At 44.6% G+C, this 15,462-nt stretch overlaps 1 protein-coding gene across 1 annotated transcript in view; it reads left to right on the forward strand.

The window, feature by feature from the left end:
* Positions 1-15,462, forward strand: part of SH3GL2 (SH3 domain containing GRB2 like 2, endophilin A1) — a 184,735-nt gene that overhangs the window by 167,391 nt on the left and 1,882 nt on the right. Inside the window, exons 4-8 of the mRNA XM_053924695.1 lie at positions 7,006-7,149; positions 8,012-8,145; positions 10,037-10,195; positions 11,718-11,821; positions 13,720-13,850. Coding sequence (XP_053780670.1) covers positions 7,006-7,149; positions 8,012-8,145; positions 10,037-10,195; positions 11,718-11,821; positions 13,720-13,850 — 672 coding nt within the window. The remainder of the gene's footprint in view (positions 1-7,005; positions 7,150-8,011; positions 8,146-10,036; positions 10,196-11,717; positions 11,822-13,719; positions 13,851-15,462) is intronic.

The following is a 15,462-nucleotide window of genomic DNA, read 5'->3' on the forward strand; positions in this document are numbered from 1 at the left end:
AACTCCTGCCTACAGTTATTCTCTTTTATGTATATCCTGAAAGCATAGATGTGCAGAATTGAAAATATTTACACTTTATTTACTCACTTCTGGACTCTATCAAGGATAGATCATAATTTTTTTGTCAGTTAAAATATTAGACCATCAGACTATCAGGGTTTAATCAGGGCAGCAAAGCCATTTGGGGATATTATGAAATGAGATTTATGGTAGGAATTAGAATTTGTACAGTTGTAGGAATATCTGGGTAAACAGAGGCAACCACCACCCCCCAACAAACTGGAGCTGAAGAACCAGAGACAGGCTGCTGACAAGTCCTGACCCAGGTAAATGCACTTAGGAATCTGGAAAGTAGGCAGTTTCCACAGCTAGAACAGGACTGCAAAGGGCACTGGTGGGAATGGTATGAAAGGTTGTTGGCTCTTCAAGGTTATTGTCATAGAACCGGCCACTGGTGTTCTGGAACAGCTGTGGGGTTCGGTTGTCTGCCACCAAGAAATGTGACTCCCAAGGCAAGAGGTTGGTGAAAAAGGAATTTAATTAAAGGTTATACAGATTCCGAATAATGGCAGGTTTCTGCCGTTATGTCCCGCTCCCTTTAAAAAAACACCCCAAAACAAATAGCCCTGCCTCCCTCTCCTTGCCAGACCAGTTTCAGAATATGCCACTTAGAAATACCATCTTTCAGAAAAACAGAAGTCTCAGCATTCCCAATCACAGTCCAGCTCCAAGCACCTGTCACGTGTCTGTGAGAGATGCTTGGCCAGGCAGGTGCCCTTCTTCTCCTGACCTCCAGGCAGACCTCCAGACCTCGTTGCAGCCCCTACAGACACCATGTTACTTGTCCCGCTCTAATTTAAATGTTCGGCTCAGAACTTCCTGCATGGCCAAACACCCAACTCTTCTATGGTGCGTTAAGTCTGCCATTTTTGTCAGCTTCCCAGTGTCTTTGACCCTCTTTTGGCTTCCATCTTCAGTCAGGGCAAGAGTTCCCAGACACGCAAAGGCATCTGGGATGGGCATTCGCTCCCCGCAGCTCGCAGCTTGGCAGGCACACTATGAGCTCCCCCCCTCCCCCGCCCACCCCCGCCCCCCCCCATATGTCATGAGTCACTCTGCTGCTGCACACAGTCAAGTTCTCACAGTCAAGTACACTTGACTTTGCGGCTTCTGCAGCCTTTTGTGGGCTGTTGATCTGCCTTTGTTATGCAGTGTGCCTTAAATGCTACTTTCCACTTTTGGGGCATTCTCCCCCCACCTCTCTGTGCCTTTTTTCAGGATTTGGGGGTTTCCCCTATTTTCAGGGGACCCATGCTCTGTACCCTGTTATATTACTACCTTTGACAGTTTGCAGCTGAAGGTCTGTGGCAGGCCTGGGATCACCGTTGGTCAGCAGCATCAGCATTTGAGAAGAACTGGACACGGAGTGCACATAAGCCAGGGCAGATGAAACCCAGATGCAGATGGAACCTCTGCATCTGTCTCTCACCTCTTCTAACCAGTGTTAAGGCTGCTGCTTCACCTTTACCGCCCACATCTTGCACAGCCTCCCTTTGGACCGACTCTAACTAGGGACATACCGGGAAGGGATTCTGGGAAATGTAGTTGACAGTGGCGGACTCCAGCACAGATCGCTGCTCACAGAAAAGAGAACATGGAAGGGGAGAAAGGAGTGCCATCTCCTGTCTCCAGTGCCTATTGTGTGTGTATGTGGTAGGAACTCTTTCTGCTCCTTGTCATTGAATACCAGTAACAAACTTGTGAATGAGGCGTTTTTTTAGAGACACACGGCTAAAAAGATTGAGAGCCTGGATTTTTACCTGTTTGTAATACGCCCAAAGCTAACATTTATTTTAACACACTATGCTCCTTTCCATGAAAGACAAGACCAGTTTTCCTGTTTATTCATTTAGATTCAGAAATACAAATTTTAAAAACTAAGATTTAGCAGAAGTGCCGAATTTTCAGCTTTCCCAGCTTGTTAGCTCGTTAGATAAGCAGCCTGAAGAGAGAAAGCAGTGACTCACACAGACTCGGCTTCCAGGCGGAGGGAAAGAGGTGTGTGGGCAGGGCCCACAGAACTTCTGTTTTACTCTCAGCGAGCTTTGACTCCCTTGGGCTGTGCCCAGCATTAGAAAGCTCATCAGGAAGTACCTTCTAGAGTTGGAAGATGATTCCACTTTGAGCCTTGGCTGCCCCTCTTTGTCTCCCTTAAAAGATAGCATTGACTTTGAGGCCAAAAAAGAAACTACTGCTTTTAGCAGAAGAAAAAACACTGGGAGCCTGTCTTTAGAATAGATTAGCCTTTTACCATCATACCAATTTTACTTTCTGCTCCTTAAATTACCTGATACATTTCCTTCCAGAAATTAACTAGATGTGGACTCATCAAACCCTTTCCTTTGATGGTGTTTTCTGATGGCACTTCACCTGTTAATCCTTATTAACTTCTCTCTTCCCGGCCACTTCTCTTTATACCAGTGAACATATTTTAGGGAGAGCTTCTTGGTTGAAAGACCCTCGAGGTTAGAGCGATGCCCTGCTTGAAGAGTATCGTTTTCCAGTTTAGCCACTAAATTAGGTATACTGCGGGAGAAGAAAGTGGGAAATATTTTAAATTTAGTTTTTATAATAGAAAGAATACATGCACATTATTATTAAACATCATATAGTTTTATAAAGCTTTTTACAATAATAATGATTTTGGTTTTCATTTTTTAACTTCATGTGTGTATTTCGCTAACTCTTTTCCAAATCCCCTGCCACACATAAGCATTTTCTCTGGACACACTGAAGATCATCAGGTGTTCATCATCTTTGAGGCACCTAGTGCTGCACTCTGGATTGACTGCTGTTTTAATTTGGGTTCCTCCACAATCAGACCATAACGCAAGGATTTGAGTGCAAGTGGTTGATTTGGGAGGTGATTCCAGGAAACCCTGTTGGAGAAGAAGAGACGGACAGGGGGCAGTAAATGAGATATTATAAAGCAAGGCCCAGTGGTGGGCAACTGAAGCTTGATCCCTCTGGGGACACGGGGAGTTGTAGCTCCCTGTAGCTCACGGCCCCCGAGCTGCACACACCCGGTTGTGTGTGGTGTCTGTCAGCTGCAGTTGCCCTCAGTGCCTGACGCACAAGGACAGTCTTGAGATGTCCCTTTCCATCATGTTCACCTCTTTCCTTGCACTGGGTCCCTTTTTCTAGATTCCGTACCTGTCTCTGTCCTTGACTTACACCTTCATTTTGGTAGAATGTCTCTTCCATTAGCTTGAGAAGAAAAATAAATTAAGACATTTCTGTGCATTTGAAAATGTCGCTATTCTACTTTTATACTTCATTGATAGTCTGAATGTAGAATTATAGGTGATTTTCTCTAAGAAACATTATTGCTCCATTGTTTTCTGAGAAAATTTCTTGTGTTCATAGTTTTCTTATATTCAGTGACCTTCTAGTTCTTGATGTTTTATATGTAACCTATTTTTTTCCACTCTGAAAGTTTTCAGGAATTTCTCTTTGTCTTCAGTTTTATGAAATTTGATATTAATGGTTCTTAGTACAGACCCTTTATCTGTAGTGCTGGACATTCCATAGATCCTTAATCTGGCAACACACATTCATTAGTTCTGGGAAATTTTCTTGAACTTTTAAAAAGAACTTCTCCTTCTATTTCTGCTTTCTTCCTTCCTTTTTCAGAACTTCTATTATTCAGCCTCTAGACCTGGACTGATGCTGATGTTAAGCTTGCTCTCTGCTTTTTTTTATCTTTCTTTTTTTTTTAAATCTTCTTTTGGGATTTGCTTCAACTTTATCACCTGTAAAAGAGAAAAGAGAAAAGGAAAGAAGCCAGGTCCCTTTAGAAGGGAAGAGGAGGATCCTGGGAGGCACAACCAGCTTGGTGAAGCAGTCCAGGCTGAGACCATATTATAGGAAGTCTAGTATGTTAAATTTGTATTTTTAGGCTTACTCTCTGCATGTTTAAAGTACTGCTTTTAAAATCACTTAAAAATGATCATGCTGATTTGTTTATTATGATCTCACCTATAAGTGGAACCTAATCAACAAAACAAACAAGCAAGCAAAATACAACCAGAGACATTGAAATAAAGAACAAACTGACAGTAACCAGAGGGGAGCGGGGAGGGGCATTATGGGGGGGCCATTAAAGAACATGTATGAAGGACACATGGACAAAGCCAAAGGGGGTGTGTTTGAGGATAGGGGGGTTGTGGTGGGGTGAAAATGGAGACAATTGTGCTTGAGCAACAATAAAAAAAAGATTATGCTAACACTTCAAAATTGTTAATACTGAGTGAGGTCTGATGATTTTTTTTTCAGGAACACAAATTTTACTAATCCAGGATTCTTTATTAATGAGTTTCTGAATGAATTCAAAAGCAGTCTCTTTAAATGTGTGGATTGTTAGGTATTTTAGATGATTTGCAGATATAAGCTACTAGAATATGGTTTTCCTCCCCCTTCTTATTAAACTGTAGAATATTTTCAAGGTGTTCTTTAAGTAATTAGTAGAAGAATAAGGCTCTCCATATTGATCAACGTACAAAATGATGAATTTGAAAATCAGCTGCAGCTTGTTAAAACCAGTATAATTACTCCTGGTAACCACTTACCAGAAGACAGCTCTGAACAGAACCGAGATCCAAGCGCAGGCCCACAGCCAGCTTTCGTAAAAGGAATCAGTCTGTAGGGCCGAGTGTAAAAGGGTCAACACAAGGTTTGAAGGGATTAACCATCATGTGCGGTTCGTTACTCTTTCTCTCATCTCCACTTAGCTCCTTTCCTTCTATTTATTTGGCACTTTTATTGTCCACTGTTTGTTTCACTTCTATCTGTGCTGTCGTCGCTCCTCCTGTGTCCCCCGGTGCCGTGTGCAAGTTCGCCAGCACCGGGCTCACACGGCTGTGGCCACTGCTCGCTGTCCTGTGGGCACCGTAAGGGCAGGGACCGTGTCTTTCCTGGGTCCCAGATGTGGCTTATTGAAGAAAAAGCTTTGAATATAGACTCTGATGATATCGTCCTCTTAAAAATGTGTGATCATTTTCAACTTCATGTGGCATTTTCAATTTTTGAAGTTTAAAACATATGATGCATTTTCTGTGAGAAACAGTAAAGACAATGTGAATTTTATATTTTTTCCAGAAACACCATGCTTTGCTTAATGCTTTTAACCTGACTAACTGCTGCTCACTATGTGAGTCTAAGCTTAAAGATACTCCCCCCCAGAATTTTTCTTCGCAATGCGCACCTCCGTAGACGAGGGTGATGCTCTACGTCTGTGACCCGCTGTAATCCCCCTGAGTGACACTCAGTACACACAGTTCCCTCGGATTGCTTTTGAAATAGATGCCACCCTCAGTTCACTGTAAGTTTGCAGAGGCCAGGACGACAGCTGTTTTGTTCACTGCGATAGGCCTGGTGCAAGGTTGGGAGAGGGTCTTCTCACGATAACTCTCCTCGTCACCAGTCTCAACATTTGAAGCCTAAAGTTGAAATGAAATCCTATTTGAAACAGACATTCAAGATTCAAAGTCAGCCACTGGATGCTGGAATTGCTTTGAGCTGTGATTTGTCTCAGGGGTTTCTGTGCTGATGGGATCCTGGGCACAGTCCTAGGCTGCTGTACCATCTCATCGCTAGTAATTAACTTGAGGAACCTGGTAACCTAGCATCAAGTTAAGTCCTTGGCTTTACCAGTGTGTTAATAAACCAGTTTCCTCCACTAAAACTGTAATTGCTTTCTAGGCATCTTCTTTTTATAAAAGTAAAATCAGAAATGAAATTGAAATGCTGTCTTTATGGCACAGAACTAATTTTCCGATGCAGTTATGTGCTAGAGAAGCGATTATTTTTAATGAATTCAGTACTTCTGTTCTTTGTGGGTCTGTTTACTGTCAGAATTTTAGTTGAGAAGTGATTTTGAAAATAGTTCTGTTTTATACATGTTGCAAGCGAAACAGTGTGGCATAAGGCCCACACTGTCAGAATTAATTAATTTTCTACTTTAGTCCATGGACTCCTAGGCTTGACATACAAAATTAGAATTCTAATACTTAAAACTCACATAATCCAGTAGTTTTCAGAACACTTTCCATGAGGGCCCCCCAGCTCTGCAGAGGTGCTGCCAGGACCACCACAACGAAGAAAGGATGGGAAGGGGCCCGGGAAGATGGGAAGAGCCTGTGAGGAGGGGATGCTTACCCAGGAGAGCCTCACCTTTTCTCAGTTCCTCTTAAGATTTTAAGAGAAAGGGAGAGATTAGTGATTAACAAATGTATGTCTGTGTCTATGTCTGTGTCTGTGTGTCTGAGTCTGTGTCTGTCTATGTCTGTGTGTCTGTGTCTGTGTGTCTGTTTCTGTGTGTCTGTGTGTCTGTGCCTGTGTGTCTGTATCTGTGAGTCTGTGTGTCTGTGTCTGTGTCTGTGAGTCTGTGTGTCTGTGTCTGTGTGTCTGTGTGTCTGTGTCTGTGTCTATGTCTATGTGTCTGTGTGTCTGTGTCTGTTTCTGTGTGTCTGTTTCTGTGTGTCTGTGTGTCTGTGTCTGTGTCTATGTGTCTGTGTCTATGTGTCTGAGTCTGTGTCTGTGTGTCTGTGTCTGTGTCTATGTGTCTGAGTCTGTGTCTGTGTCTGTTTCTGTGTGTCTGTGTCTGTTTGAGTTTGTGTGTCTGTGTCTGTGTCTGTGTGTCTGTTTCTGTGTGTGTGTCTGTGTGTCTGTGTCTGTGTCTGTGTGTCTGTGTCTATGTGTATGTGTCTATGTCTGTGTCTGTGTGTCTATGTCTGTGTCTGTGTGTCTGTGTCTGTCTATGTCTATATCTACCTGTGGACCAATCTCCTCACATTATAGATGAAGACTCTGAAGCCAGGAAGGTGAAGGTGAAGTTTGCAGCAGCTGAGCTGGTTATTGACTGGTTGAATCCTGCTTCTTCATCCAGCCCTGTTTCTGCTTTATTACATTGCCTGCTTTGAAAGCCTGTCATTTTTTTGCCTTCAGCTTCCAGAGCTAAACTCAGCATGATCAACACCATGTCGAAAATCCGCGGCCAGGAGAAAGGGCCCGGCTACCCTCAGGCGGAAGCGCTGCTCGCAGAGGCCATGCTCAAGTTTGGAAGAGAGCTCGGGGATGATTGCAACTTCGGTAACGAGTGCTTGCTCACCTGTTCATTCTTTCGCTTGACCATGGGGACTTCAGTGCCAGGAAGAAACTCTGTAGGAAATTATTCAAACCACTTTATATTTTGAATCTCAGTTTCAGATCTGTACACATAGGACAAAAATTTGTTTTACAGTTGTTTCAGCAATGTTAGTGTGATTTACTGTAGGAGTTTTACTTATTTCCTATTTCCCTGATGAGATCCCAGTATGTACAGTAGCCATTTGACAAATCCAGGTACCTGGACACTCGCTACTGTGTGTGTCTGGTGCTGGATACAGAGGCGGAGCAAACAGTCACACGAGCAGGAGTTAACCCAGCGCCCCGTGAGCTTTCCCTTAGACCTCTGCTCTTTTGTGTGTGGTACCAAATTCTACCACCTCAGGTGAGACATGGTTGATTCCTTCACCCCTTTATCCTCTGGCCCTCCGCTAAATACCTTCCGTTTTCATTCCCTTGTGGGGTGAGGTCTTAGCAAATGAAGGTCCTTCTTGGATGGACCCCGATCTCTGTTCCTGATCATTGCTCCTGACAAATGTGCCGGCCCTAAGTAGGACAGCTGGTGATTACAAGCGAGGGCAGAGAGCTTCCCAAATTGCTTATTAAAGGGCCAGCAGAATTTTATGAGAGATACCACCCCCTTGGGGGCCTTGAGTCTGCTGCTGGTGTGAAGTGTCTGAGGCGGAGAGCGTGCTGGTGTCTGGAGGGCGTTAACAAACCCCGTCATCTCGGTTGTCTTCAGGAGACAGGCAATAACCCGTGGGTTTTCCTCTGTGACGGCCCGATCAGTGCAAATGCATTTTACCCCTGCTCTTAACCACCCAAGGGCTTCCCTCTCCCCTTGCAGGCCCAGCGCTTGGCGAGGTGGGCGAGGCCATGCGGGAGCTCTCGGAGGTGAAAGACTCTTTGGACATGGAAGTGAAGCAGAACTTCATTGACCCCCTTCAGAACCTTCACGACAAAGACCTGCGGGAAATTCAGGTACCTGCAGCGAGTCCTTGGGGCGGCGGGCAGTTCTGAGTGTACAGGTGCAGGCACCCTTTTCCTTTAGAAAATATTTTTTAAGCTCACTGTGCATGTTGTCATCATTGGCCACATGAGCTGCAAAAGCGTCCAGCAAAATACATGGAAGGAAGCCAGAAATGCAGTACTTTTGCTCCACTATTATGATTGTGTCACTCACGAATATTACACTCGACTTCTCCACATTCAGTTTTCAAGATTTCTTAAGGTTTTTATTTTCAAAAGGGTATTTTTTCCCTGATAATACACAATTTTGTTATTCTATGGTTTTGTGGGCTGAATTCACCCTCTAAAATGCTAGTCACACTAGTTGTGAGCTTAAATACGTAGTTATTCTATCACTCTATAAAGACATGTTTTTCTATTTTCATAACAGTTGTTAGGATTGAGAAAGAATATGCAACTCTTCTCTTCCTAAAACACGTAGAACAGTTGAGCTATTTCAGACTGAGTTCAACTTGCTGTACCTCTGACTAGGTGTGTAATGTTTGCTCGTTCATCCCTTGAACAAATATTTGTTGAGTCTGTCTGAAATTTAATTTTCTTTATTGTGAAGTGGCCTGCCATTACTTGAAGTCTCCTAGGTTTTTCTTATTCTAGCTTAAATCTGCTTCAGCCCTACCAGTTATTCAAGGTTGCACAGTTAGTAAGGGGCAGACTCACTCTAAGCCTGAAATGTAAATTCTGACTCCAGTGCGCTGCCCTGTGGCTGACTACAGGTTCAAATGGCTTAAACTACGTTTCCTTCCACAGGAACAAATGTTAGCACGTATCAGCGCGTGCTGATCCAAAGATCGGAGTGTGGACTGCAGGCAGGGCGTGCAGTGCGAGGGGAGATCTAGGATGTTGGTCTCTTTCCTCCTCCTTTCTTCACCGTTCCCAACTCTGTTTTAATCTGCTTCTGTCTTTCTAGACACACCCAAGATCAAGGGAATTCCAGCACTTATTCTTACCTGTTAGTAATGGGACAGCACGGCTCTTAGGCAAAATGTACTTAGTAGCTTTGGGAAACTGCTTTTTCACGTGGTCGCTAAAGGTGCTGGGCAGACGCTGGACAGACAGGTGGTGGGGGCGGTGCAAGGAGGGGTTGAAGTGCACTGTGGGGCATTAGGTCTCACGTGAGGTCCCTTCCGAGCCAGGTTTTGTGACCTAGTGTCAAATGGGAGACTTAAACTAATCAATGGTTCCCTGAAAGCTGCTCCAGTCAACTAGGATACGGGTTATCATTTAGATTTCTAGGTCCCAGCCCTGGATATTCTAATGCAGATGATCAGGAATCCAAGTGTTAAATAAACAATTAATAATCAATAAGGCGATTCTAACAGATTCGATTGCCTCATGGAGAAGTCCTTTCTACTGCCAATGCTCTGTGATTGGAAAATCAGGAATTCTATTCTTTCTTACTTCATGTCAAGGCAAGTGGGTTTTTCCTGCCTTCTCAATGAGATACCATTTCTGCTGAAGATGGGGATGTGTGGACCCTGTGCTTCCCCCATGCGGAGCCGGTCCTCACATCCCACCTCCTCGCATGGAAGGAAAAGGCACGGTCCAGCTTGGCTTTGCCCCAGCAAGGGCAAAATAAATCAGTTGATAGATAGATGGATAGCAAACAAGCAAGCACTGGTATTTCTCACAATTTCTTTCCTGCTCTTAATTATTTTTAAAGGTGTTTCTCCACATTTAGCCTTTGAAACTGTTTGTCCCACTGATGTGTGGAACTGGTGATGTGATGTTTTAGAAATTAGCCTGTCTCCCTTTGGAAGCCAACAGGCATGGTGGGGAAGTGAGCTCTACACTGGCCTTTCCCATGAGTCCTTTCAAAACGTATTCCTGCCTTTGACTTTTTTAGCATCATCTAAAGAAGTTAGAGGGCCGACGCCTGGACTTTGATTATAAGAAGAAACGACAAGGCAAGATTCCCGATGAAGAGCTCCGTCAAGCTCTGGAGAAATTTGACGAGTCTAAAGAAATTGCGGAGTCGAGCATGTTCAATCTGTTGGAGATGGACGTGAGTGGCTCTCCTGTGGTTTCCAGCATAATCCTGCCGTCGAGGCACCAGACGAATGTGCTGAAGGGTTATGTCCTTAAAAACATGAGTATCTGATCACACTGTGTGGGGAGAACTTCAGTAGATGGTTATTTCTTTAAATACTTTGAAATTATAAAGTAGATTACCAGAGGTAGAGTTTTTTCCTTGTATTCCTATAGTTTGATTTAACTGTGTTTTTGTCTACTAAAGATCTTACCAATAGCGAGGAGATAAAGAATGTTTCCGATGACCCATGTATCAGTCCAATAACTCAAAAAATGTGCTCGAAATATGGGGCAGATTGATCTCAGATTGTATAAGAGTGTCAGCTAAAATACGTTCAGAAGAGAGTGTTGAACGTAGGTTAAGATGTTCCGTGTTTTGAAGTAAAGCTGACATTTTCTTTCAAAAGGTAATTTCAAGTGGGATTGATGACGGCAGCATAGATGCCCCATCTGGGGCACAGAAGAGACAGTTTACACGCTGCTGTCGCATTTCCAGCCATGAATAACTACATTGTTATTCATGGCTTGAGAAGTTACATTCCAACCACTCATGTCGTGAAACCTGTGAACCAGCTTTCCCGTCCTTGCTCGCCCCTACCTCTGGCCTGATCACTTGCTGACTAACTTTTGCCAAGATGTTTACAGGGCCTTTATGTACTCACCACTTAACTGCTTTGCCCTGACTGGTGACAGGGGAGACGTGTCGATGATGCCCAGGCTTTCCTGTCACCCGGAGACAGCCTAGGTTTGTGTTTATGTGAAACAACTTGTGTCCACCTGCCGACTGCAGGGGAGTGTTGTAGGCATGGGGAAGGGGGTGACCTGAATCACGGTGCTCTTTCCCTGAGCCCAGGGCTGTACCCCACCCCCAAACTCATGGGGCAGCATTGCCGCTGTTCAGCTGGATCCCAACACGAGACATAAAATGAAGAGTAACCAAGTAGGCTTAGAATGTTAGAGCTGGAGTGAAACCAGATGTCCCTTGATCCAACCCCCTTACGTTACCGATGAGGCTCGGAGAGGACAAAAGATTTTCCATGATACCATCCTGCCTCCCATGGTGCCCCACGTGAGATGTCAATATTCACATTTTTATTAGCAGCACTAATGTTGACTTAACATGAAAAGTATAAAGAGCAGTGAATCCTTTGGTCAATACATGGTTTTTTTTTATAGGATATCAATAAAATAAGCCAAACCCTACTCATAAGGTTGTAGCTAAGCATCTGACTGTTCGATGAGAGTTGTGTGATCTTCAGGAGGACTGTGAATAATGTTGCTTCTCCTTATAGTACTAGAGTTCCCAAGTGTAAGGAGGCTTTCTTATCCTTAATCATTTTGGAACCTGTAGAACTATGTGTCATAGCCTGGCTCACCACGTGGTCACGGGCATCACTGAGCACGGGCCGCGAGTCAGGGGCCCCTCTGTCGTCCATGCAGTGCAGTAGTAGCGGCTTCCGGGCGGAAACTAAGGCGTGACTCCCCTCCCTCTGCAGATCGAACAGGTGAGCCAGCTCTCTGCGCTTGTCCAAGCCCAGCTGGAGTACCATAAGCAGGCCGTCCAGATCCTGCAGCAAGTCACCGTCAGACTGGAAGAAAGGTATTTTACAGTTCCCTGCATTGTTCACTTCCCTTTCCTTGCTATGAAACGATGTGTAAAGAAATGGAAGGGATAGCAAGAATACATTTGAAGAAAAACTTCTGCCAAAATTCCTGCTGATCCTATACAGATGCCATGTGGATGCTTTGTTTTTATTTTATTTTATTTTATCTTATACTTTGTTTTACCTTGCTGCATTGAATCTAATCTCATGCTTATGAAAGGTCAATATATTTTACATTGAACTATATATGTAACATCATAGATGAGATAGTTTAAAATGTAATTATATTTTGGCTGCCACGGATGGGACACAAGTATCCACCAATGGTAACGGATACAATTTACTGAGCAGCTCTTCTGTTTGGGTGCTGAAGGCACATTGTCATGAATCACATCACAGCCCTGTAGGCTAAGGACTGTTAGCCTTGTCTAACAGATGAGCAAATGGACGCTCAGGGAGCTGAAGTAACTAGCTGTGGGTCACACGGTGGTCCAAATGGGGTTCATGGTCAAGTATAACCTATTCGAGAGCTTGTATCTTTTCACACCTTGTGTTTCTCTGAATGATGACCAAGTCCATCAGAGAGGACTGTTTCTTATGCCTGCCCCACCTCCCGCAATCTGCACACAGCAGGGCTCTGGTGGTTTTCTTTGTGAATGGGGCTCCCTGGAGCTGGAGGGCAGCCTGCACCCCTCCATGCAGTGGCCCTGCACTAGAATATGTGTTACTTTATTTAGCCAGATTAAGCAGGGTGACTTTGCTAAATGTATGTATATCAAAGGGTCACCTTAGCAGCCTTGATTCTCAGCTTGTGGCCAGATTAGACACTCATAGCTGCTGAGACAACTAAATACGCAATGACGTCTCCAGCCATTGTGCTGCGCTACGGGAAACCCCCTCACCTGTTCCCGTTGTTTCCATCTGGCTGCCTCTTCCTGTCTTCAGTATCTTCCCCGACCAGGGCTTCCACTGGGCATCTTCCCACAGTGCACCCTGGTGGAAATGTGCAGAGCAGTCTGAAGCCTCTAGAGAAGTTTAAAACCATGCACGTCAACACACTAAGGAAATATGTATCTTTGTGACATCTGCTGAAAATGCTGTTCTTTCTCTTTTCCCTCCGAAATATGTGCACAGTCCTATCCTCCTGCTCTCGCCATACCCTAAACTCTCCTACCTTTGCAGGTCTGTCCCACACTTTTTTTAGTGAATAACTGCGACTGGGGAAAAGACGTTAGGGTGTGCAGAATGCGTTCATTGGCTGCACCTTTTTCCCTTCCTCCGGTTTTCCTTCGTTTCTTTCCCCCTTCCTGTACTGCTCGAAAGCACACAGTTCCCCCCTTGCTCCCTTCTAACCATCTCAAGCTCTGCATGGAATAACTTTCTTCCGCAATCAGCTGTTCATCTGGAAATGACTCCTATTTTGCTTTCTCCCTTAAACCTTCTCCAGCTTCCCCATGGACAGGTAGACTCCCACCCCACCCTCGTGTTCCCGGGGCACTTTGCACGTGTCTCTATCGCAGCACTTGCTGCCACGTGTGGTAATCAGTTGTGTTCTGTCTCCCCACAGACGGTAAGTTACTTGAGGGCAGAAAGTGTGCCTTATCCATCTTTGTGATTTTGGCACGTATCACAGTGCAGAGTGAGCTCCGCATGAGTGAGGAGGGAGGGAGGGAGGGACTGGGAGAGAGGATGACAACGAGGGCGGCATGAGCACAGAGGGACGTCACCAAAAGCAGAGACAAACACACATGTAAGAAAGCTGTGGCCCCTTTCCGGTTTCCCCTGCTCCACAATGGCAAATCCATGGGTGAGCATTTCCTAGATTTGGTTGCTTTCCTTTTTGCTTCTAAATTGGCTACACACTCTCTTGTCCCCCTTTTCTTTTTCAACACAGAATAAGACAAGCTTCATCTCAGCCTAGAAGGGAATATCAGCCTAAACCGCGGATGAGCCTGGAGTTTGCAACTGGAGACAGTACTCAGCCCAATGGAGGCCTCTCCCACACGAGCACTCCCAAACCCGCAGGTGAGGGGCTGAGCCCTGCAGACCACATTGTAGGGGCCTCGGGCGCATCCTCTTGGCACTTTTCCAGAAATTCTAGGCGTAGTCTAACCTGGCTGGGTAAGAAATACACCGTCACATATTATTATTGCTTACAGGATGGTTTTGTCAGGTAGAAACTCTTCTACAAGGACTCCTCCTTCTCTCATTGGTCATTTCTTTTCCTCTTTTCCCTCTTCTCTCCTCTATAAAACTTTTACACCCCTCTTTTTTTTTTCTTACTCTCCATCATTAGTTCTTAATCATCACATTTGATTTTGACTTCCCTTTGTGGTTGTAAAATCATCTTACCATGTGAGTTTGGTGCTAGGGTGGCATCTTTTTTCTGTTTTTCCCCTTCTGCGGCCCAGTGTGCATGAGAATGAATGCCCGGGGCGGTGCGTGCCCCCGTACACTCGTGTGTAACCCACAGGCAGCAGCTCCAGAAACACCCCGAGCTGGAGTTCTTGAGTCACAGGAGCATGTGGCGAATCTAGTGCTTGACATATTTTCAACCTTAACATGTGCTTGGTTGAGGAAATGGAAACTACCTTACACTGGATGTGGATTTTAAAGATACGCAGCTTCCTCCTGTTTTCCCGGGATCTCCATTGCTTGCTGTGTCACAGAGGACACTTGTTATGAGATGCTTCCAGGAGACTGAAGGGAAAAGTGAGGTCTGTGAGGACAGCTGGCGCTCTGTGCCTTTGCGTCCCCTCCACCGCGCAGAGTCCTGGTGGGGTAGAGACAAACAACTGTGGCCCTTAGGAGGTGGCTGGCGATGAGGACGAGTCCTCTGTGTGATGTGTAACTTGCTTCTTCCTGCTCAGAAGCCAACTGCACATTTTACTTTTTGTTCTGAAACTTGTTGGTTTCCTGCTTTCTTTAAGTGAGAAAATGTATTACATCGTTTCCCTTCAGAGCCGTGTAGGTGGCATGGGAGCTGCACGCACTTGTCTGAGTTCACATGCAGCGGTGTGTGCGTGCTGTGGTAACCTCTTGGTGACTTTTCTCATTAACCCATTATTACAAGTCACACGCTTACAGAAGTATGTGTGGGTTGAGGTGAAAAAATATCATATTTCGACATTTAGCCTAGGTCCTTTGTAAGATCTGACTGCATCCTTAATTATTTCACTCAAAATACAGTACATTTTTATATACCATAGCCCTGATGCACTCCCCATATTTATATATACAACAGTTTACAAAGTATAAATTATATAATTTTACATAATCTCATTTAACAGATATAATAGTACTGTGAAGTGAGTTTTTATATTAAGAAAAAGAAAAAGAAGCTGAGAGTGAAATGTCCCGTGCAAGGTCACAGACTTAGAACTTGAACCCCGTGTTTTATATTGTTGCGTTTTCACCACATTATAGTAATTTTCCAGAGGTTGGAGTCTTTATTTTTAAAAAGTGAGCATTGCACTGTTATTCGGAGGTTGCGAAACATCATCCATGTAGCTAACTGTACTGTTTCACACATGCAGAGATGTTAAAGTGCCAGTGTGGGAAGAATTCTGGCCATGCGGTATTATGAACCTAAATATCACGCAAAGTCCTTCAATCACTGGGTCTCCCATCACTGGGC

Source organism: Desmodus rotundus, chromosome 1 (genome assembly GCF_022682495.2).
Source record: "Desmodus rotundus isolate HL8 chromosome 1, HLdesRot8A.1, whole genome shotgun sequence".
NCBI lineage: Eukaryota > Metazoa > Chordata > Mammalia > Chiroptera > Phyllostomidae > Desmodus > Desmodus rotundus.